This window comes from Oncorhynchus mykiss, chromosome 7 (genome assembly GCF_013265735.2).
Source record: "Oncorhynchus mykiss isolate Arlee chromosome 7, USDA_OmykA_1.1, whole genome shotgun sequence".
In the NCBI taxonomy this organism is placed as follows: Eukaryota; Metazoa; Chordata; class Actinopteri; order Salmoniformes; family Salmonidae; genus Oncorhynchus; species Oncorhynchus mykiss.
Genome location: NC_048571.1, coordinates 29,482,826 through 29,504,366, shown reverse-complemented (window position 1 = coordinate 29,504,366; position 21,541 = coordinate 29,482,826). Strand labels below are relative to the sequence as shown.

The window sequence follows — 21,541 nt, the reverse complement described above, 5'->3', positions numbered from 1 at the left end:
TTACGGAAAAATGTTTAATTAATAAATCTTGCAACTCCTCTCATACTGAGAATAATTACAGGTGCACCTTACTATCTTATACCTTACTATCTTATACTATATCATACATGGTCTTAACTAGTAAACACAGATTCTAGTTTTCATCCAGTTCACATAGATAGCTGGCTCAGCCCTCTTCACACCTCCAAGGTGTCCCCTCACTCAGGAATACACACTCAGAGCCTATTGCCTCGCCCCTGTTTACGCCTCCAAGGTGCCCCCCTCACACAGGAATACACACTCAAAGCCTATGAGGATTTTATAAAAACTCTGCTTGTTTCGCTCACCTTTTTCTTTTTTGTAGACTACGTTTGAGATGTGGTATCCACTTGGCTCGCTGCCTCTCAGATCAAAGGTGGGTCCATCTGCTCCGTTCCCAAAGTGTGGTCTCCTGAAATTCCAAGTTTGAGGGATCCCTCGTGTTCCATTTAACCAGGTCGTCAGGAGCGGTCACCAAGTAAAGATTCACATCCCAATCGCCAAATGTGGTTAATTTCTTTAATATCAAATGAGGAGACAAACTTATCACACAAGTCAGAGTTATTCTTAAACTAAATCTTTATTCACTTAATAATAAGGGAGCAGGTCAATACAGCGTACACATATAAAGTGACTCAATTGAGTGCTCTACGATAATGATGGCTGGTCGACAAATCACCCCCAGATGATTTGTTGAGAGCCACGAGACAAAAGTACAAAGGTCTTTTATAGCCAAGATACACCCCTTTCAACCTACATGACCAACAATAGACGTATAGAACGGGTAACAAGGTTAAGATTTGTATGAAAGGTACTTATAATTCACAGCATCTCATGTAAAAACAGTACTCTTTGTGTAGAGACCAGGTTCTGGCCCTGGGGTCATCTCTCCCCGGTACCATATAGAACATTAACTCATGCTCTGGAATGCGGTCTCTTTAGGTTTCATCACCCAAAAGACATTGTAAATCTCCTGTCAGTTATCTCCCAGAGGCCCATCCTCAGTAGAACACACAGATTGTTCAAAGAACCATCTATTCGGTTGCAAAAAACAACCATTTGATCCAATAAAAGTATAACATAATGTTGCAGTTATGCTCTCAGTGTCCACTGAAAGTTGACTAGTAACAACAACTGGGACATAAAAGACATGCACCATGAGACCCACTAAATCTGCCCAAGAAGAGGCAAATAAAAGAAAAACCCACACCAAACTTAAAGACAGGAAGCAAACCAAAAAGGTGGAGCAACTAAAAGGTGTTGACTCTCCACATCTATCTAGACAACTGGAGCACAGGGCCAGACACTCTTAAATAGAACCTGAAACACCACGAGATGGACAAGCCATTACAGGTGTAACACATACTGACAAACGAGGTGACACCAATCAGTGCGCCCTACGTGCTAACGAGCTATACGTGCTAAAGTCCAACCTCAAAACATAAATGGAAAAACTAAAGACTGTAACACCTTAAGAGAATGCTTACCACCAACAGAAAACAACTTCCATTTCACATTATAATCAACTACAATATAAACATGGTGTCTGCTGGCTGTCAACAATTAAAAACAATAAAAAAATAATATATATATTTTTTTTTTAATAATTTTTTATTTGAATCAGTTCTCCCTACATGTCGTCTTCCTAAAACGCACTAGCTTCTAGAACTCTCGTCCCTTTGGAACGAGCCCAAACACAACTCATCTCCAATACGGAAAAACGTGCAGTCAAAATAAATTGTAATCCATGGCAACGCATTGGCTAAACACAAAACTTTTTGACTGCCCACCCTTGAGACAATCAGGAACCAAGTGGTCCTCACCACGGACACAAGCACCAAAAACGCTATTGTTTTTGACAAGTAGCAATAAATCACTGATATCGATTAGGGGGGAAATCAGGTTGTGCGTGCTGTTGAAACTAACACAACTAAAAAACACATGAAAATGGGAGATATATTTTACCTCACTGGTTAGAGGACAACCTGCAGAAGACAGTCAGCTACATTTTGGAGTGATGCATTTAAATTTAGGGGTTGCAAAACAAAGGAACACAACACTTATTTGTCATCACTCAACGATATCACGTCGAAATCAATTGTGCCGAGAGAGGAGGGAGATGAGGTTGCACGTCCTGTTAAAACTAACAGCTCAGAAACCACACGGATTCTGGGAATAATGTGAACATCCCTGGTTAGAGGACAACTCTTTTTTTGTTAGTCACTTTTTGTTAAATCACATAAATAGTACTCTTCCATTTCAGAGCCTGGATTTCCCCCTGAGGCTAATATTAATCATGCTGAAATCCATAGAACAGGGTGACGTTTAGGCTTCTACATTGTGACATTAATGAATTGATATCATGAAACAACTCCTTCATGTATACATTTTCTGATATTTGATCAGAGATCGTTTATCAAATTATCTCTGATCACAGCTATGAGGTTTCTCTCCTGTTTGTATTCTCTGGTGTAAAGTCAGAGAGCCAGATGTCGTAAAACTCTTCCCACATTGGTCACAGCTATAAGGTTTCTCACCTGTGTGTGTTCTCTGGTGTAATGTCAGATAGTCAGATCGAACAAAACTCTTCCCACATTTACCACAGCTATAAGGTTTTTCTCCTGTGTGTGTTCTCTGGTGTATTGTCAGATGGCCAGATCGAACAAAACTCTTCCCACATTGACCACAGCTATAAGGTTTTTCTCCTGTGTGTGTTCTCTGGTGTTGAGTCAGAATGCTAGATGTAATAAAACTCTTCCCACATTGACCACAGTTATACGGTTTCTCTCCTGTGTGTGTTCTCTGGTGTCGAGTCAGAATGCTAGATGTAATAAAACTCTTCCCACATTGACCACAGCTATAAGGTTTCTCTCCTGTGTGCGTTCTCTGGTGCACTGTCAGATCTCTAGATTGACAAAAACTCTTCCCACATTGACCACAGCTGTAAGATTTCTCTACTGTGTGTATTCTCTGGTGCATTGTCAGATAGCTAGATTGAATAAAACTTTTCCCACATTGATTACAGCTATAAGACTTCTCTCCTGTGTGTATTCTCTGGTGTAAAGTAAGAGAGCCAGATGTAGTAAAACTCTTACCACATTGATCACAGCTATAAGGCTTCTCTCCTGTGTGTATTCTCTGGTGCGATATCAGGCTGTTTGATTGAGTAAACCTCTTCCCACATTGACCACAGCTATAAGGTTTCTCTCCTGTGTGTATTCTCTGGTGCACTGTCAGAGAGCCAGATGTAGTAAAACTCTTCCCACATTGATCACAGCAAAAAGGTTTCTCTCCTGTGTGGATTCTCTGATGAATTTTAATGCCTGATGAGGTGAAGCTCTTCCCACAGTCAGGGCAGCAGTGAGTTCTCTTCCATGTGGATCTCCGCAGATGTTTCTTGAGGTGTTCTGATGTGGAGAGACTCTTCTCTGCCTCTTCAGCATCATGAGGTTGTTGAGGCACCCCAGAGGCTCCACGATAGTCACGTCTCTCTCCTGTGTGAACAACAAAGTCAGACAAATGGTTAAAGGCCCACAACAGTAGAAATCCACTGTAAAAGGTGATGCCAACAGTGAAGCCATGATGTTGTACAACAATTCAAGTCTATAATGAATGTTACAATTGTCTTAAAATGAGCAAGAAGAGTCATATTTTAGTAGTAACATCGATGATTGTAGGCAAGAAATAAGTTATTCATGTTGTTGAAACTCGAAGCACTGTGCCAGACGACTTTTGGTCTCCAATATAAGCCCCTTTCTGTGTTTCCTAAAATTGCAGCACGAAGGCGATGCACACGCAATTTGTTTGCAGTTATGGATGTAGTGTATCTGGTTGTAGAAACTTCTCCCTGCTAATGAGGAACCACTAGTTATGGATGAAGTATATCTGGTAATGAGGAAACCGCTAGTTCTGGATGTAGTATATTTGCTAATGAGGAAACCACTAGTTATGGATGTGGTATATCTGATGAGGAAACCACTAGTTATGGATGTAGTATACAGTGGGGCAAAAAAGTATTTTGTCAGCCACCAATTGTGTCTTCACAAGGTTTTAACACACTGTTGCTGGTATTTTGGCCCATTCCCCCATGCAGATCTCCTCTAGAGCAGTGATGTTTTGGGCTGTTGCTGGGCAACACGGACTTTCAACTCCCTCCAAAGATTTTCTATGGGGTTGAGATCGGGAGACTGGCTAGGCCACTCCAGGACCTTGAAATGCTTCTTACGAAGCCACTCCTTCGTTGCCCGGGTGGTGTGTTTGGGATCATTGTCATGCTGAAAGACCCAGCCACGTTTCATCTTCAATGCCCTTGCTGATGGAAGTTTTTACCAAAAAGTTATATTTTGGTTTCATCTGACCATATGACATTCTCCCAATCTTCTTCTGGATCATCCAAATGCTATCTAGCAAACTTCAGACGGGCCTGGACATGTACTGGCTTAAGCAGGGGGACACGTCTGGCACTGCAGGATTTGAGTCCCTGGCGGCGTAGTGTGTTACTGATGGTAAGCTTTGTTACTTTGGTCCCAGCTCTCTGCAGGTCATTCACTAGGTCCCCCCGTGTGGTTCTGGGATTTTTGCTCATTGTTCTTGTGATCATTTTGACCCCACGGGGTGAGATCTTGCGTGGAGCCCCAGATCGAGGGAGATTATCAGTGGTCTTGTATGTCTTCCATTTCCTAATAATTGCTCCCACAGTTGATTTCTTCAACCCAAGCTGCTTACCTATTGCAGATTCAGTCTTCCCAGCCTGGTGCAGGTCTACAATTTTGTTTCTGGTGTCCTATGACAGCTCTTTGGTCTTGGCCATAGTGGAGTTTGGAGTGTGACTATTTGAGGTTGTGGACAGGTGTCTTTTATACTGATAACAAGTTCAAACGGGTGCCATTAATACAGGTAACGAGTGGAGGACAGAGGAGCCTCTTAAAGAAGAAGTTACAGGTCTGTGAGAGCCAGAAATCTTGCTTGTTTGTAGGTGACCAAATACTTATTTTCCACCATAAGTTGCAAATAAATTCATTAAAAATCCTACAATGTGATTTTCTGGATTTTCCCCCTCATTTTGTCTGTCATAGTTGAAGCGTACCTATGATGAAAATTACAGGCCTCTCTCATCTTTTTAAGTGGGAGAACTTGCACAATTGGTGGCTGACTAAATACTTTTTTGCTCCACTGTATCTGGTAATGAGGAAACCACTAGTTGAGGATGCGGTATATCTGGTAATGAGGAAACCACTAGTTATGAATGTGGTATATCTGGTAATGAGGAAACCGATAGTTATGGATGTAGTATATCTGCTAACGAGGAAACCACTAGTTATGGATGTAGTATATCTGGTAATGACGAAACGACTAGTTATGGATGTAGTATATCTGGTAATGACGAAACGACTAGTTATGGATGTAGTATATCTGGTAATGAGGAAACCACTCGTTATGGATGTAGTATATCTGGTAATGAGGAAACCACTAGGAATGGATGTAGTATATCTGGTAATGAGGAAACCACTAGTTATGGATGTGGTATATCTGGTTGTAGAAACTCCTCCCTGCTAATTAGGAAACCAGACACTTCAGAACAAACTTCCTTTAGATGTTTTGAGGGAAACAATGTTACTATGGTTACTGTTGTTCCATGTTGTGAATGTTATCCAATGTGTTACTATGGGTTATAGCAGTATGGCCTAATAATTTGACACAAATTAACTTATTAATATTTTTGGTTGATACTTCAAGGAGTCTTACAGTTCTAAATCATAAAGCCTAATTATCATTGGTATAACCTTAAAACAGTACTATACTGGGGAAGCCCTTCATGTTGGAGGGTGTTTCTACAATACTATACTGGGGAAGCCCTTCATGATGGAGGGTGTTTCTACAGTACTATACTGGGGAAGCCCTTCATGTTGGAGGGTGTTTCTACAGTACTATACTGGGGAAGCCCTTCATGTTGGAGGGTGTTTCTACAGTACTATACTGGGGAAGCCCTTCATGTTGGAGGGTGTTTCTACAGTACTATACTGGGGAAGCCCTTCATGTTGGAGGGTGTTTCTACAGTACTATACCGGGGAAGCCCTTCATGTTGGAGGGTGTTTCTACAGTACTATACCGGGGAAGCCCTTCATGATGGAGGGTGTTTCTACAGTACTATACTGGGGAAGCCCTTCATGTTGGAGGGTGTTTCTACAGTACTATACTCGGGAAGCCCTTCATGTTACTTAAACCTTCTTAAAACAATTCCATATAGCTTAGAAAAACCTCCCGCTCAGACAAGGCTTAGACTCTGAGACTAGTTATTGTACATTACTCTGCGACTAGTTATCCTGGGATCTTACATTACTCAGACTAGTTATCCTGGGGAATAGTTTTAATACATTTGCAAAAAAATCGAAACCCGTTTTTGCTTTGGCATTATGGAGTATTGTGATGTCATTGTGAGGTATTGTGTGAAGATTGATGAGGATTTAAAAAATAATAATCAATTTTAGAATAAAGGGATGCACCGATATTACATTTTTGGCCAATAGTTGCCTTGTCCCAAAAAACGATACCGATAACCGATATTTAAAATTTTAGCAGCCTTTTAAGCATTCTAGTACAGTTAAAAAGTTAAACACATACACACGAAAGCAGCGGTCTAAGTCACTGCATTTCAGTGCAAGAGGCGTCACTACAGTCCCTGGTTCCAATCCAGGCTGTATCACATCCGGCCGTGATTGGGAGACCCACAGTATCTGTCTGTTATTGGTGTAGATGGGACGACAAAGGAGAGGGAACCCACAGTAGTTGTCTGTTATTGGTGTAGAGGGGACGACAAAGGAGAGGGATCCCACAGTAGTTGTCTGTTATTGGTGTAGAGAGGACGACAAAGGAGAGGGATCCCACAAGTGGATAGGAAGATACAAGTTATCATTGTTACTAGAAAAAAATTCATTTAAAATCCAGGAACTTTACAACTTTAGCTCTCTAGGTCAAGCCAGTAGGTTACAGTAGGTTGTAACTCTTTAGGTCATGCCAGTAGGTTAAAGTAGGTTGCAACTCTCTAGGTCATGCCAGTAGGTTACAGTAGGTTGTAACTCTCTAGGTCATGCCAGTAGGTTACAGTAGGGTGTAACTCTCTAGGCCATGCCAGTAGGTTACAGTAGGTTGTAACTCTCTAGGCCATGCCAGTAGGTTACAGTAGGTTGTAACTCTCTAGGTCATGCCAGTAGGTTACAGTAGGTTGAATCTCTCTAGGTCATGCCAGTAGGATACAGTAGGTTGTAGCTCTCTCGGTCATGCCAGTGGGCTACAGTTGGTTGTATCCAAGTGGAAACAATTATTATTATTATGTGGAAAGTGTCAAATTTGGTCAACAACAAAATTAATGGCTTATTTGCTATGTGAGGTTTACTTGATCTAACAGAAGTTTCGTAATGCTTAAGTTGTTATGTGGACACGTGATATACCGACAACTTTGATAAAAACACTAAGAGTTGTCTCCAGATCGCTATGCAAATTCATGCTAGTAGCTTAGCATCTCTCTTCATTGAATACAGGCAGTTGACGACAACAACCCTCATAGAATATAAACAATAGATTACAATAATAAGATGAATCCATCAATCCAAAGAAAGGATAGACAGGAGCTAGACAACCCGCAGTGCCGCTTTGTGGACAACAACTCCCCTTGTTAGGGCCGGAGAGACATCTTGTCAGTATATCCATAATCTTTGGTGTAGCCAACCCAACTCTCAAATGGCACTATTGGGGGGCACCGTGTAGTAAATCATCACTACACGAAAATCACTACACGCCGTGCCCCCCAGTCTGCGGTCAGCAGATAGACCCTTCTCAAATATATATGTTAAGTCACTTTTTGGAAACGGAACGGAGAAAACAAGGGGTAGCTTGTTCTCTATGTCGTCTGATTCTAGACATATTAGTCATCATCCTGGGTCCTCCGTTGAAGAGGTATTGACGAGCCAACTCCGAATATCCAAAGTTAAAAAGACATGCAAGGCGGTACTTACTGGTGTTAATCAGATCTCCTATCTCCACCTCTTCATCTTTCAATGTGACAGTAATCTCCCCTTCCGTCTTCACTCCAAAAGCTACATCCTCCCCTTTTTCTTCCTCCTCTTCTTTCACAGTAACATACTCCTCCTCTTTCACCCTGAACGCGTCTTCCTCTTCTTTCACTGAAACGTCTTTCTCTTCTTCTTTCACTGTAACACCCTCTACTTCTTGTTTTACTGTAACATCACCCTCCTCTTTCACGACAATGTTCAGCCCCAGAGTTTCTTTCTCCGTCCAGCAGACCTCCTCTTCTTCAACAGGATGAGAGTAGTTTAGGGAGCTCATGGTCGGGGATGTTAGCTAGCTATCATTAGCGACTAGGATTGTGCTAACTTAACCAGCCAGCTACTATAGCTGACTAATACAAAATAACGTAATATTAAATTAAATAGGTTAACAAGTAGATACGACAGAAGAGTGTGTAAAACACAGTAGGTAATATACACCGAAAGCGTATAAATAGCTTGAATCTTTCGGCTATGTCGTCTAGCAGGCTACGGAGGTGGTTGACCAGCTGTTTCTGAAGAACCGTCCATTCGATTATACGTCACGCTGGCAGCGTCGCCTGAAAGACGCACATCGCCGTCTGCTGACTGGAGGGGAAACGCAGTTGAGGATCATATTTTATTTTCAGACAAAGATTATTTTAAATTGATTTAATTAAATAATACTATTATATTGAGACATGCAAAGACAGGAATGTGCTGATTGATTAGTGCGAATAAAAAATGTTTACTACAGCACATTTAAGGCAGTTTCATTAAGTCATACTAAATCTAAATAAGTAGCCAGCTACTGTCGGTCTATGCTGCTGCTACATGGTGTAACAATACATCATGTAGATGTATATAATGAACAGACTAGGTCTATACTGCTCCTACATTTTTATATATTATTATGTGTTATTTCTTTCTCTTTTATTTAACCTGGTGGCCAGTTGAGATCAAGTTCTCATTTACAACTGCGACCTGGCCAAGATAAAGCAAAGCAGTGCGACAAAAACAACAACACAGAGTTACACATGGAATTAACAAATGTACTGTCAATAACACAATAGTTACTTGGCTCATCTCGCTCTAGTGTCTCCTTGTGGCGCCTGCAGGCTTGAACTCGGTCGTCAGGTGAACGACATATTGTTGCGGCTTGCTTCCGGGTTAAGCGGGCGGGTGTGAAGAAGTTCGGTTTGGTCATGTTTCAGAGGAGTTGACTTTCGCCTCACCCAGAGATGAAACAAGATCGAAATTGGGAAGAAAAAACGGGGGTAAGATTATAAAAAATAAATAAAAAAAAGGATATTAAAAAAAGGTTGCATCCCAACGTGGCAATAAACAGCAGGCAACGTGACCGTGTCACAATGAACTCAAACATTTTACCATTGGAACACTTGGTGTAATTAAATCAAACGTTTTACCATTGGGACGCTTGATGTAATTAAATCAAACGTTTTGCCATTGGAACGCTTGATGTAATTAAGTAATTATTATTTTCAGATATAAAGACTACGCTGTATCAACAAAAAACGGATTGCAACTTGCAAAACATCAGGAAGAACATTACAGACGGAGGCGCAACAACTTCGTTCGACATTTGAAGCTGCACAAAGAACGGTAAGTCGTGGCTAATATAGCCGACAGCTATATGATTAATTGTTTTGCTAGTATAGCATGTAGGCTAACGTAACATTAAATCAATGAGCCTCCACACAGCCAGTCAATGCGGGAACGTGAACATTGCACTCAAGATTGAGCAACAACTGGCCAGGCAGTTGGTAGCCTAAATCCTGCCTGATGTTACTGCTGTTCCTAAAACAATTGACATACGTTAGCCTACTGTAACCACACCGAGAGGGTGTAGGTGTGTGTTAAGGTTGGGCGATTGTCTAAAAGCCTACATTGCCTGATTGCGCCCCATAGCTTGTCTTGACTTGGGACTTGAGTGCTAAGACTTGAGACTTACTTGTGACTTGTAAAACAATGATTTAGTCCCACCTCTGGTATATACTGTATTCTATCCTATTCTAATGTATCTTAGTCTATGTATTACTCATCTCATATATACTGTATTCTATTCTACTGTATTTAAAATAAAACCACATTTTATGTCACATAGCAGATGTTAATACGAGTGTAACGAAATGCTTGTGCTTCTAGTTCCGACAATGCAGTAATAATCAACGAGTAATCTAACCTAACAATTCCACAACTACTACCTTATACACACACACAAGTGTAAAGGGATAAAGAATATGTACATAAAGATATATTAATGAGTGATGGTACAGAACGGCATGGCAAGATGCAGTAGATGGTATCGAGTACAGTATATACATATGAGATGAGTAATGTAGGGTATGCAAACATTATATTAAGTGGCATTGTTTAAAGTGGCTAGTGATACATTTTTTACATCAATTTCCGTTATTAAAGTGGCTGGAGTTGAGTCAGTATGTTGGCAGCAGCCACTCAATGTTAGTGGTGGCTGTTTAACAGTCTGATGGCCTTGAGATAGAAGCTGTTTTTCAGTCTCTCGGTCCCTGCTTTGATGCACCTGTACTGACCTCGCCTTCTGGATGATAGTGGGGTGAACAGGCAGTGGCTTGGGTGGTTGTTGGCCTTGATGATCTTTATGGCCTTCCTGTGACATCGGGTGGTGTAGGTGTCCTGGAGGGCAGGTAGTTTGCCCCCGGTGATGCGTTGTGCAGACCTCAATACCCTCTGGAGAGCCTTACGGTTGTGGGCGGAGCAGTTGCCGTACCAGCCGGTGATACAGCCCGACAGGATGCTCTCGATTGTGCATCTGTAGAAGTTTGTGAGTGCCTTTGGTGACAAGACACATTTCTTCAGCCTCCAGAGGTTGAAGAGGCGCTGCTGCTTTTTCACAACGCTGTCTGTGTGGGTGGACCAATTCAGTTTGTCCGTGATGTGTACTCCAAGGAACTTAGTCTATGCCCCTCTGACATCACTCGTCCAAATATTTATATATTCTTAATTCCATTCCTTTGTGTGTATTGTTAGATATTAGTTGTTAGATATTACTGGACTGTTGGAGCTAGAAACACAAGCATTTTGCTACACCCGCAATGACATCTGCTAAACAAGTGTATGTGACAAATAAAATGTGATATGATGTATATAGGTCTGGTGTTGGAGATCATTCTACACTCTGTGTTTGACTACCCAGGTCTGGTGTTGGAGATCATTCCACACTCTGTGTTTGACTACCCAGGTCTGGTGTTGGAGATCATTCTACACTCTGTGGGTCTCCTGCATGTATTTTCTGATGTTTAATCAGACCACTTGAATCAGAGTATCTCTTGCCACATTGACCACAGCTATAAGGCTTCTCTCCTGTGTGGCTAAGTTAAAGTTGGGTACTGAGGTACCGTAACCCCTTAGCTGAAAGCCGAAGGCCGGTAAAGTTTTTTGGGGTAATGATTCTCAGCCATTTTTGCTTTTCTTTTCAGTTTTTCCTTTTTTAGAAGAGAGCGGACTGGATATGGTGCAAAATTCTTCAAATAGGTCGGTCCCTGGGATCGGTCTGGCGAATACAGTTCGCTTTGCATGGAAGGACAAGGAGACTGAGACATTCGGACGTGAACCGTTTGGAAGGACTATCTTGATGTGGCTCCTTAAACTGACAGGGAAGGATGTGTTTTGCCTCCAAGGTTACCTGTTGGAGGGAACTTATGATGTGGCTTTACACTCAGAAGAAAAACACAACGAGATCCTGAAAAAGGTGAGAGAAGTGGGAGGTGCGAGGTCGATGTGCCACTACGAGGTAACCAGCTTGGCAAAAAACTATTTCAGGATTGTAACTGTGAACATTTATAACCCATACGTCAAGGACGAGGACGTGAGGGCCTTTCTGGCGAGATACATGGATGACATCTCCTCAGCAAGGCACCTCAAGGACTCCCTGGGTTTTTGGAACGGGAGGTGAGACTTCCAGGCCCTCCTCAGGGAGGACCCAAAGGGACTGGGTGGCTACCTTCATCCTCCAGCTATGTTCTCCCTGGGGGCTGACAGGGGGACGTTGTTTTATGCACGTCAGCCCCTGTTTTGTAGGCGTTGTATGGCCTACGGGCACATACTAGTCTCGTGCAGCACAAGAAAGTGCAGATTTTGTGGATCTGGGGAGCACGAGGCAAAGGACTGTGACGAGCTCAAGGTGTGCCACGGGTGTGGCTCGTCAGCACACCTGTGGCAGGAATGCCCGGCTTGTCAGAGGTCATATGTGTCTGCTGTTGGGGGGGAGCAGGAGCGGGGGATGGGGGAGGAAGGGGAGGAGGCCCAGACCAAGAACCGAGCACAGGCCCAGAGGGGATGGCCTCACGGAAGGTGGAGGAGCAAAGAGCGGCAGCAGGAGGAGAGGGGGACAGAGAAGGCACGGGAGCAGCAGAACCGGGAGGAGAGGAGGGGAAAAGAGGCGGAAGGAATCAAGCGAGTGGAGGTGCCAGAGAGAGCAGCAAAGGCGGTAGAGGTGGTGGAGAAGGAGTCGGTGGCAGGACCAGTGGAGGAAGAGGGAGTGGGGGGACAGCAGAATGCCGAGTGTCCTCGTGGAAGTGATGGGGGAATGGTGGGGGTGGTGTCTTCCTGTTACCACCATCGTCAAAGAAGAGAGGGAAGAGGAAGGGGCTCTTGACAGACAGCGAGAGGGAAGGGGGCATGGAGGGGGTGGCCAATCGAGTGATGGGGGTGGGAGAAACTTCTGTGTCCTCGCTGGCTTCCCCAGCCCCTCAACTCCTGGAGGAGCTTGATACACCAAGCACGGCTCAGGGCTGGTCAACTGAGGCAGGGGGTTAGTAGTTGGGTGATGGTTGTTTTTGAATTTATTTTATATATTTTTTTAATGGAGCCTACTATAACTTTTGTTAGTTTAAATGTAAGCGTTTAAGAGATTTTGTTAAGAGGGCGGTTTTTAGTTATTTAGAGGGTGTGGGTTTTGACTTGTTTTTTAAAGGGGGTTCACCTAAAGGGGGTTCACCTGGGATGTTAATAGATTTAGGAGGGAGTGGGACAAGGGGGATTCGGTTTGGGGTATACGGGGGTTGCACTCATCAGGGGTAGGGATTTTATGTGGGCACAGGGAGGTAAAGGTTGAGGGTTAATTTGTGGTTTTGCAGGGGAGGGTTTTGGTTGTGGATGTCACCTTAAGGGATTGCAGATATAGATTAGTGGGGGTGTACGGGCCACAGGTGGCGGCAGACAGGAAGGAGGTGGTGGAGATGGCGCCCCTGTGCGCCACAAATAGGCAAGTGGTGATAGGGGGGGATTTTAATATAGATTTAGGGGTAGGGGGGATAGTGCTTGCCATGGTATGGTTGGAGAACTGCATACTACTCCGACAATGGCTGGTTCCACTTGGTGCAACTCCCGGGGGGTTGCGTGGAGGCTTGACTATATTTTTCTGTCTAGGTCCTTGGGTCAGTTGTCTAGGCAGCTGTTGCCTGTTTTCTTTTCGGATCATGACGGGGTGCTCCTGCAGGTGAGATCACCAGTCTGCCTCTTTGGTAGGGGGTACTGGAAATGAGATCGGGATGTGCTGGATTAGCTTTCATTGAAGCCTTTACTGGTTTGTCTCGTGGGATTGAAGGCCTCTGGTCCATGTGTGAGGGGATGTTAGAGTGGTGGGTTGTAGGTTGTAGTGGGTATCCCGGTAGTGGTCTGGGAGGGAGTTCAGGCGCGGGCTCTGGACAACAAGCTCAAGGACCTGAATTGGTTGAGCCTCCATAAGTGCTTGCCGGTACGTTCCATCATGTACAGGCATAGCTTGGCACCATCCCCCACATGTCCAAGACCATCTTGTGGCGGGGAGGAGACACCTTTTGGGACTGTGCCTTTGCCGGAGTAGTATGGGCTAGGGCACGGCTGTTGTTAGGTGGGTGAAAGGGCATTTTGTTTTGTTTGGGCTAGGGTAGAGAGAGGTGTAGGGAGAGTGAGGGGGACGGTCAGGGACAGGTTTCTGCTCTGACTTCTCATAAGCCTCTTTAAATGGGGGCTGTGGGAAGCCAGGTAGGACATGGTAAAGACAGGGAGAGATTGGGGGGTGGAGGGGATAGTGAGGAGGTTGGAAGGAAATTTGGGAGGAGAGGAAGTTGGGGCAGCATGCTGCCTGTGAGAGGTGGAAGGGAGGTTTAGGGCTGGGGTTAATTTAGATGATTTAAGGGGATAGATTAGGGACGGGGACATGTAGTTTGTAGGCATGAAGGGGAGGGAAGATTCTCCCCTGAGTTTTTTGTTATTGGGTTTTTGTTTCGTTTTTAATTAAAAAATGCCTATATTTGATTTTGTTTGGAATATTGATGGTTTGTTTTGTATGAATGGCATTGTAATAACTTATATATAAATAAAATTCTTCCACTTTGTCAATAAAGTGCATGGTAAGTTTAGTATTACTTTTCAACCAACCCAGTGCATATGTTGAAAATGAAAAATGTTGAAATCAACAATCCGGCAAAGGATTCAACTACTGAAACAAACGATTGGATCAAACAGATCAATCCCACTGGACATTGGGTTTGATTCAGACCCTGCCAGCATGACAAGAGATGTAACTTATAACCACTAAACCACCCCAGACCTTTCATGCCTGACTAAAAACAACTAAGTATTAGATTTACTGCCATGGTCTAGTATGTCACTGCATCAGACACCATTCACAATGCTGGTACGAGGTACGAGTAAAATATGACATATTATTTCCTAACCATTCACAATGCTGGCTGAGGTACGAGTAAAATATGACATATTATTTCCTAACCATTCACAATGCTGGCTGAGGTACGAGTAAAATATGACATATTATTTCCTAACTGTAAAAAACTCCCCACTCCTTAATCAACTAGTATCTCACTGTTTAACCAGAATAACATGAGTTGTGTCCTTCAAACTGTTAGACTGTTAGTCCATAATCATATTCAGCTACTTAGATGTCATGTATTGTCATGTTATGTTCTCTATAATGAAACATCACCAAGTGAAATAAAGTTGACAAGATACTCTTAATAGACATTAAATAAAAAATGGTTGTTAAGAAATCATTAATTATCATGTTGCTCCCTGCTGATGCGCTCCCTGACCTTAGGTCTTACTTGGCAGGAACTAATGGAGATCCATCATAAACCCCAGGAAGAGTAGCTGCTGCCTTGGCAGGAACACAGTCATGTGATATGTGGTATAGAAAAGTCCAATCTTAGGAGTGTACATGGGAGGCAGTATACTGTATATCTGCAGGTGTTGATCTGGTCAAAACCACCGATACAGTTGCCCCTCCACGCTCTGGTGGTATGGATCATGTCTACAGAGAAACCTAGATTCAAATATTTAGTTTTGTGTGTATTGGATATATGTTGTGAAATTGTTAGATATTACTTGTTAGACATTACTGCACCGTCGGAGCTAGGAACACAAGCATTTCACTACATCTGCTAAACACGTGTATGTGACCAATAAAATGTGATTTTGATTTGAAATAAATGTCCTATTTATCAAAGGTGCTATTGGCTGGGGTCAATATTACTCCAAAGGATTTTAATTTGTTAAAAGTCCATTTTGATACAGAAACCCTAAACCATGATTTAGATTTATTCAGAACAAGTTGATTGACAAAGTCATGAAAAATTGAATAAACCACATTTAGGCTATGATTAAAGATGTGCCTCTGGAGTCAAAATGATCCATTTCAGAAGTATGGTTCAATGAAAATATGTAGTGGGTGTAAAGTTTGTTTTAAATTCTCACTCATTAAACACGAATCAATCAACACATGCTTCTCTTTGAACTACTTAATAAAATTTTAAACTTTTATGAAATAAATTAAAAATAAACTTTTGGTTCTTCAACTGCGTTGCCCACTCCAGTCAGCAGCTGGCGATGTGTGTATTTTAGGTTCCGGCGACGCTGCCAGTGTGACGTGTAATCTAGTGAACGGGACGCTCCTTCAACAACAACAGCTAGTCAGACACCTCGGTAGCTTTCTAGCAAACATAGCTACAACTTTCACGCTCTTTACACTGTTTTGGTGTATATTAGTCGCTGTGTATTAAACACACTTCTGTCGTATGTACTTGTTGGCCCATTTAATTATATATTTACATTGTTTGTCAGCTAGCTGGTTTCATAAGTTAGTTTAGAACTAGGCTAGTCTCTAATGCTAGCTAGCTAACATCCCCGACCATGAGTTCACTAAGCTACTCTCCTCTTGATAAAGAAGAGGAGGTCTGCTTGACGGAGAAAGAAGCTCTTGTGAAAGAGGAGGATGTTACAATAAGAAAACAATTAGCGGGTGAGGCTGTTACAGTGAAAGAAGAAGAGAAAGACGCGTTCAGAGTGAAACAGGAGGAGGATGTTACAGTAAAAGAAGAGGAGGAAGAGAAAGTGGAGGATGTAGTTTTTGGAGTGAAAGAGGAGGGGGAGATGACTGTCACATTGGAGGAAGAAGAGGAGGTTGGAGATCTGTTCAACACCAGTAGTATGTACCGTCTCCAGTCGTTGAACCAATATGCAGTAAAGGGGTTCTACACTTTAATGTTGTTCTGTAGGAATGGCTGAAGCATCTAAATGTGAATCGATTCTCAATTGGGATGAATTTCTAGAAACAAATCGCTGTACTTTCATATCACATCAAAATAATTTCACACAATACTTTCATATCACATCAAAATAAGTAACCAGTCGCGATGCCCCAAACGGTAAACCAAATTAGTTTCTCGTAATTTCTCCTTCCTTCAGGCTTCTTTTTCTTACTTGGACTTTATATGGAGGTTGGAAACCAACTTTAAGGTGCATTACCACCATCAACTGGACTGGAGTGTGGACCTCAGTTCATCTTTCAATCACCTACGTGGGTATATAACAAGACAGTCATGAAGGGTACAACAAAACTTTTTTCCCCTCAGATGACTGAAAAGATTTGGCATCGGTCCCAGATCGTCAAAAGGTAATACAGCTGCACCACCAAGAGCATCCTGACCGGTTGCATCACCTCCTGGTATGGCAACTGCTCGGCATCTGACCCTAAGGCACTACAGAGGGTAGTGCAACGGCCCAGTACATCACTGTGGCCAAGCTTCCTGCCATCCAGGACCTATGTAATAGGCATGTCAGAGGAAAGCCCACAAAATTGTCAGAGACTCCAGTCACCCAAGTTTTAAACAGTTTTCTCTGCTACCGCACGGCAAGCGGTACCGGAGCGCCAAGTCTAGAAGCAAAAGCTTCAACAGCTTCTACCCCCCAGCCATACGACTGCTGAACAATTCATAAAATCGCCACTAGACAATTTACATTGACCCCCCACCCCCCTCCCCTTTGTGCACTGCTGCTACTCGCTGGTTGTTTGTTAACTATGCATAGTCACTACGCCCCCACCTTCATGTATAGATTACCTCAACTAGCCTGCACACTGACTCGGTACCGGTGCCCCCTGTATATAGCTACGTTATTGTTATTCTCATTGTTTACTTTTTATTATTACTTTTTATTTTAGTCTACTTGGTAAATATTTTCTTCTTCTTGAACTGCACTGTTGGTTAAGGGCTTGTAAGTAAAGCATTTCACGGTAAAGTCTAAGTTGGTGTCTTGACGGATTTGTAAAAAAAAACAGTTAATCTTAAAACACTATATATATGTATATCTATTTTTTTCTTTTTTAAAATGTTTCTGACACCCCTCCCCAGAGGTGTCTCATTATTGGGATTCATTGTTGATTCCTACCTGTAGCTCACTATGAGGTGTCTAGTGATACAGGTTAATGGCCCTTTTGGAGATTGGTGGTTGGTAGCGGAGTCGAGTGAACAAGCAGGGTTGGACACGGCCATGTTATTATCCCACACACAGTCTCTGTGGTTCATATGAACCCCATTCCTGGGAATTAGATTTGATTACATTTAGCCCCCATCTGTTTCCACAGAATGGTTCCGTCTGTCCCATTCCCAGCTAGGTTACGAGGCGCTTTGTCGCCAGTACCTATGACTGGTTGATAGGGGAAACCCACATGCTTATTATAGAAAAAGTAATTAGAGGAAAACTATTTAGTAAACTGAAATAAAATAACAAACCTGTTTGAAAAATGAAAACTATTCCAAAACTAGTAAGACGTGTTTGTTGTTGTAAATGTTATATTTTTAAGTCTTTGTATATGTTGCAATATATTTCAATCTCTTTTTCCATTTTTAAATTAAATATACCTTCCGGCAAACCGCCTCACCCAGTGTGATACGGATCTGCTATTTTTTAATATCTGCCAGTCTGCACAGCGCGATATCAACTCTGAGCATATCGGACTGTTTTTCTCCTCTACATCACAGTATTCCTGCCATAAGCTCCGGATAATCGCAGCTAGCTAGCTGCTACCGAGTGGCCCAGCCCCGACGCTAGCCTTGAGCCAGGCCCATCTTCTGGCCTGCTCAGTGGACCCTATGATCACTCGGCTACACAGCTGATGCCTCCCGGACTCTTCACTAACATGACTAGAAGCCACTACATCACCGGATTCCTGCTGTAAGCTCTGGACCTTTTCACCGAAGTGGCTATAGTGGCTAACGTCCTTGTCCCGAAGCTAGCACCAGTTAGCCTTGAGCCAGGCGCATCTCCTGGCTAGCCTAATATCGACTACCTAACGGCTTCCTTGGTTCATATATTGCTGTTCGCTGGACCCTATGATCACTTGGCTACATAGCTGATACCTGTTGGACTGTTCATTAATCACAAATCTCTATTTTGTTTATCTGTCGGCCCCAGCCTTGAACTCAGGCCCTGTGTGTAGTTAACTGACCCTATCTGCCCATTCATCGTCATTTTACCTGTTGTTGTCTTAGCTGATTAAGATGGTGAGGAAATTACTTTTAAAGAACAACCAGGCATCCTCTACTAATGGGATGAGGTCAATATCCTTCCAGGATACCCGGGCCAGGTCGATTAGAAAGGCCTGCTCGCAGAAGTGTTTTAAGGAGCGTTTGACAGTGATGAGGGGGGGTCGTTTGACCGCGGACCCATAACGGATGCAGGCAATGTGGCAGTGACCGCTGAGATCCTGATTGAAAACAGCAGAGGTGTATTTGGAGGGCAAGTTGGTCAGGATAATATCTATGAGGGTGCCCATGTTTACGGATCTAGGGTTGTACCTGGTGGGTTCCTTGATTATTTGTGTGGGATTGAGGTCATCTAGCTTGGATTGTAGGATGACCGGTGTGTTGAGCATATCCCAGTTTGGTCACCTGTTTGGGAGCTGAGGGGGGTCTATAACAAGTGGCAACAATGAGAGACTTACTTCTGGAGATTAGAAGATTAAAATTAGAAGCTTGAATTGTTTGGGCATGGACCTGGAAAGTATGATAGAACTTTGCAGGCCATCTCTGCAGTAGATTGCAACTCCTCCCCCTTTGTCAGTTCTATCTTGACGGATAATGTTGTAGTTGGGGATGGAAATTTCAGAATTTTTGGTGTCCTTCCAAAGCCAGGATTCAGACACGGCAAGGACATGAAGGTAGGCGGAGTGTGCTAAAGCAGCGAGTAAAACAAACTTAGGGAGGAGGCTTCTGATGTTAACATGCATGAAACCAAGGCTTTTATGGTTACAGAAGTTAACAAGTGAGAGTGCCTGGGGGGACACAGGGCCTGGGTTAACCTCTCTTGGGTACGTGAGACATTAGCGTCCCACCTCTTCAACAGCCAGTGAAACTGCTGGGCGCCAAAATTCAGAAAACAGTTTACATAGGTTTAAAGATGAACTTCTTGTGAATCCAACCACGGTGTCAGATTTTTAAAAAAAAAATGCTTTACGGCGAAAGCATACATTATTTGAGAACATAGCCCAGCAAACAAATCATTACAAACCGTAACCAGCAAAGTAGAAGAGTTACACAAGTCAGAAATAGAGGGAGAATTCATCCCTTACCTTTGATCTTTAAATGGTTGTACTCAGCAGACATTAATTTACTCAATAAATGTTCCCTTTGTTCGATAAAGTCTCTTTATATCCAAAAACCTCAGTTTGTTCGCGCGTTTTCTTCAGTAATCCACAGGCTCAAATGCAGTCAAAACAGGTAGACAAAAAAAATCAAAATTGTATCCATAAGGTTCATAGAAACATGTCAAACGATGTTTATATTCAATCCTCAGGTTGTTTTTAGCCTAAATAATCGATAATATTTCAACCGGACAATAACGTCGTCAATATGAAAGTTAAACAAGAAAGGCACTCTCTCGGTCGCGCGCATGAAAAAGCTCTGTGACACTTTAGGGTCCACTCATTCAGACTGCTCTTACGTCCTCATTTTTCAGAATACAAGCCTGAAACAATTTCCAAAGACTGTTGACATCTAGTGGAAGGCATAGAAACTGCAATTTGAGTCATAAGTCAATGGATACTGTAATGGCATTGAATAGAAAACTACAAAACCAACAAAAAAAACTACTTCCTGAATTGATTTTTCTCAGGCTTTCGCCTGCCAAATCAATTCTGTTATACTCACAGACACTATTTTAACAGTTTTGGAACCTTTAGAGTGTTTTCTATCCAAATCTGTTATATGCATATTATATCTTCTGGGCCCGAGTAGCAGGCCGTTTATTTTGGGCATGCTCCAATACACACAGTCAGTTAGGAAAGCAAAGGCTAGCTTTTTCAAACAGAAATTTGCATCCTGTAGCTTGAACTCCAAAAAGTTTTTGGGATACACTGTAAAGTCTATGGAGAATGAGAGCACCTCCTCCCAGCAGCCCACTGCACTGAGGCTAGGAAACACTGTCACCACCAATAAATCCACGATAATCAAGTATTTCAATAAGCCTTTCTCTACGGCTGGCCATGCTTTCCTCCTGGCTACCCCAACTCTATCCATCTCTATTTGGATAGAAAAAACACTGAAGTTTCTAAAACTGTTTGAATGATGTCTGAGAGTATAACAGAACTTATTTGGCAGGCGAAACCCCGAGGGCAAACCATCCAGGAAAATCTCTCTTTTCAATGGGCTTTCTATGGGGATCTAGATTTCTAAGGCACTTGCTTGCAGTTCCTATCGCTTCCACTGGATGTCGACAGTCTTTAGAAATTGGTTGATGTTTTTCCTTTGAGAAATTAAGAAGTAGCCCTGTTCAGAACAAGGGTCGAGTCTAATGTAATGTTGTGGTTGGGGCGCGTGACCTGAAATCTCGCTCCACTTTGTTTTTATCCCCTATTGAACGCAGTTTATCCCGCCTTAAATTTTATCTATTATTTACGTTAAAAAATACCTAAAGTTGTATTAGGAAAGTTGTTTGAAATGTTTGGACAAAGATTACAGGTAACTTATTAGATATTTTGTAGTCATGTTGCGCGAGTTGGAACCAGGTGTTTTTCTGGATCTAGCACACCAAATAAATGGACATTTTGGAGATATAACGACAGAATTAATTTAACAAAAATACCATTTGTGATGTTTATGGGACATATTGGAGTGCCAACAGAAGAAGCTCTTCAAAGGTAAGGC

The 21,541-nt window shown here is 42.6% G+C and overlaps 2 protein-coding genes across 7 annotated transcripts in view; one reads left to right on the top strand and one right to left on the bottom strand.

Moving 5' to 3' along the window:
* Positions 1–579: 579 nt before the first annotated feature.
* LOC110527619 (zinc finger protein 501) overlaps positions 580–21,541 on the bottom strand; it is a 174,204-nt gene continuing 153,242 nt past the window's right edge. Inside the window, exons 1-2 of one of the 2 annotated variants that reach the window (XM_021609027.2) lie at positions 8,031–8,659; positions 580–3,512 (exon numbers count right to left, since the gene is read on the bottom strand). In XM_021609027.2, the coding sequence (XP_021464702.2) occupies positions 2,440–3,512; positions 8,031–8,361 (1,404 nt within the window). In that variant the 5' untranslated portion in view covers positions 8,362–8,659 and the 3' untranslated portion in view covers positions 580–2,439. Of the gene's footprint in view, positions 3,513–8,030; positions 8,660–21,541 lie in introns of those variants that run through there. The other variant, XM_036983124.1, reaches the window with a different exon arrangement.
* The window catches only part of LOC110527636 (zinc finger protein 239), a 41,236-nt gene continuing 28,781 nt past the window's right edge, over positions 9,087–21,541 (top strand). For 3 of the 5 annotated variants that reach the window (XM_036983133.1, XM_021609041.2, XM_021609040.2), the window contains exon 1: positions 15,981–16,545. In XM_036983133.1, coding sequence (XP_036839028.1) covers positions 16,251–16,545 — 295 coding nt within the window. In that variant the 5' untranslated portion in view covers positions 15,981–16,250. Of the gene's footprint in view, positions 9,338–9,566; positions 9,684–11,539; positions 15,818–15,980; positions 16,546–21,541 lie in introns of those variants that run through there. The other 2 variants (XR_005052563.1, XR_005052562.1) reach the window with 2 other exon arrangements.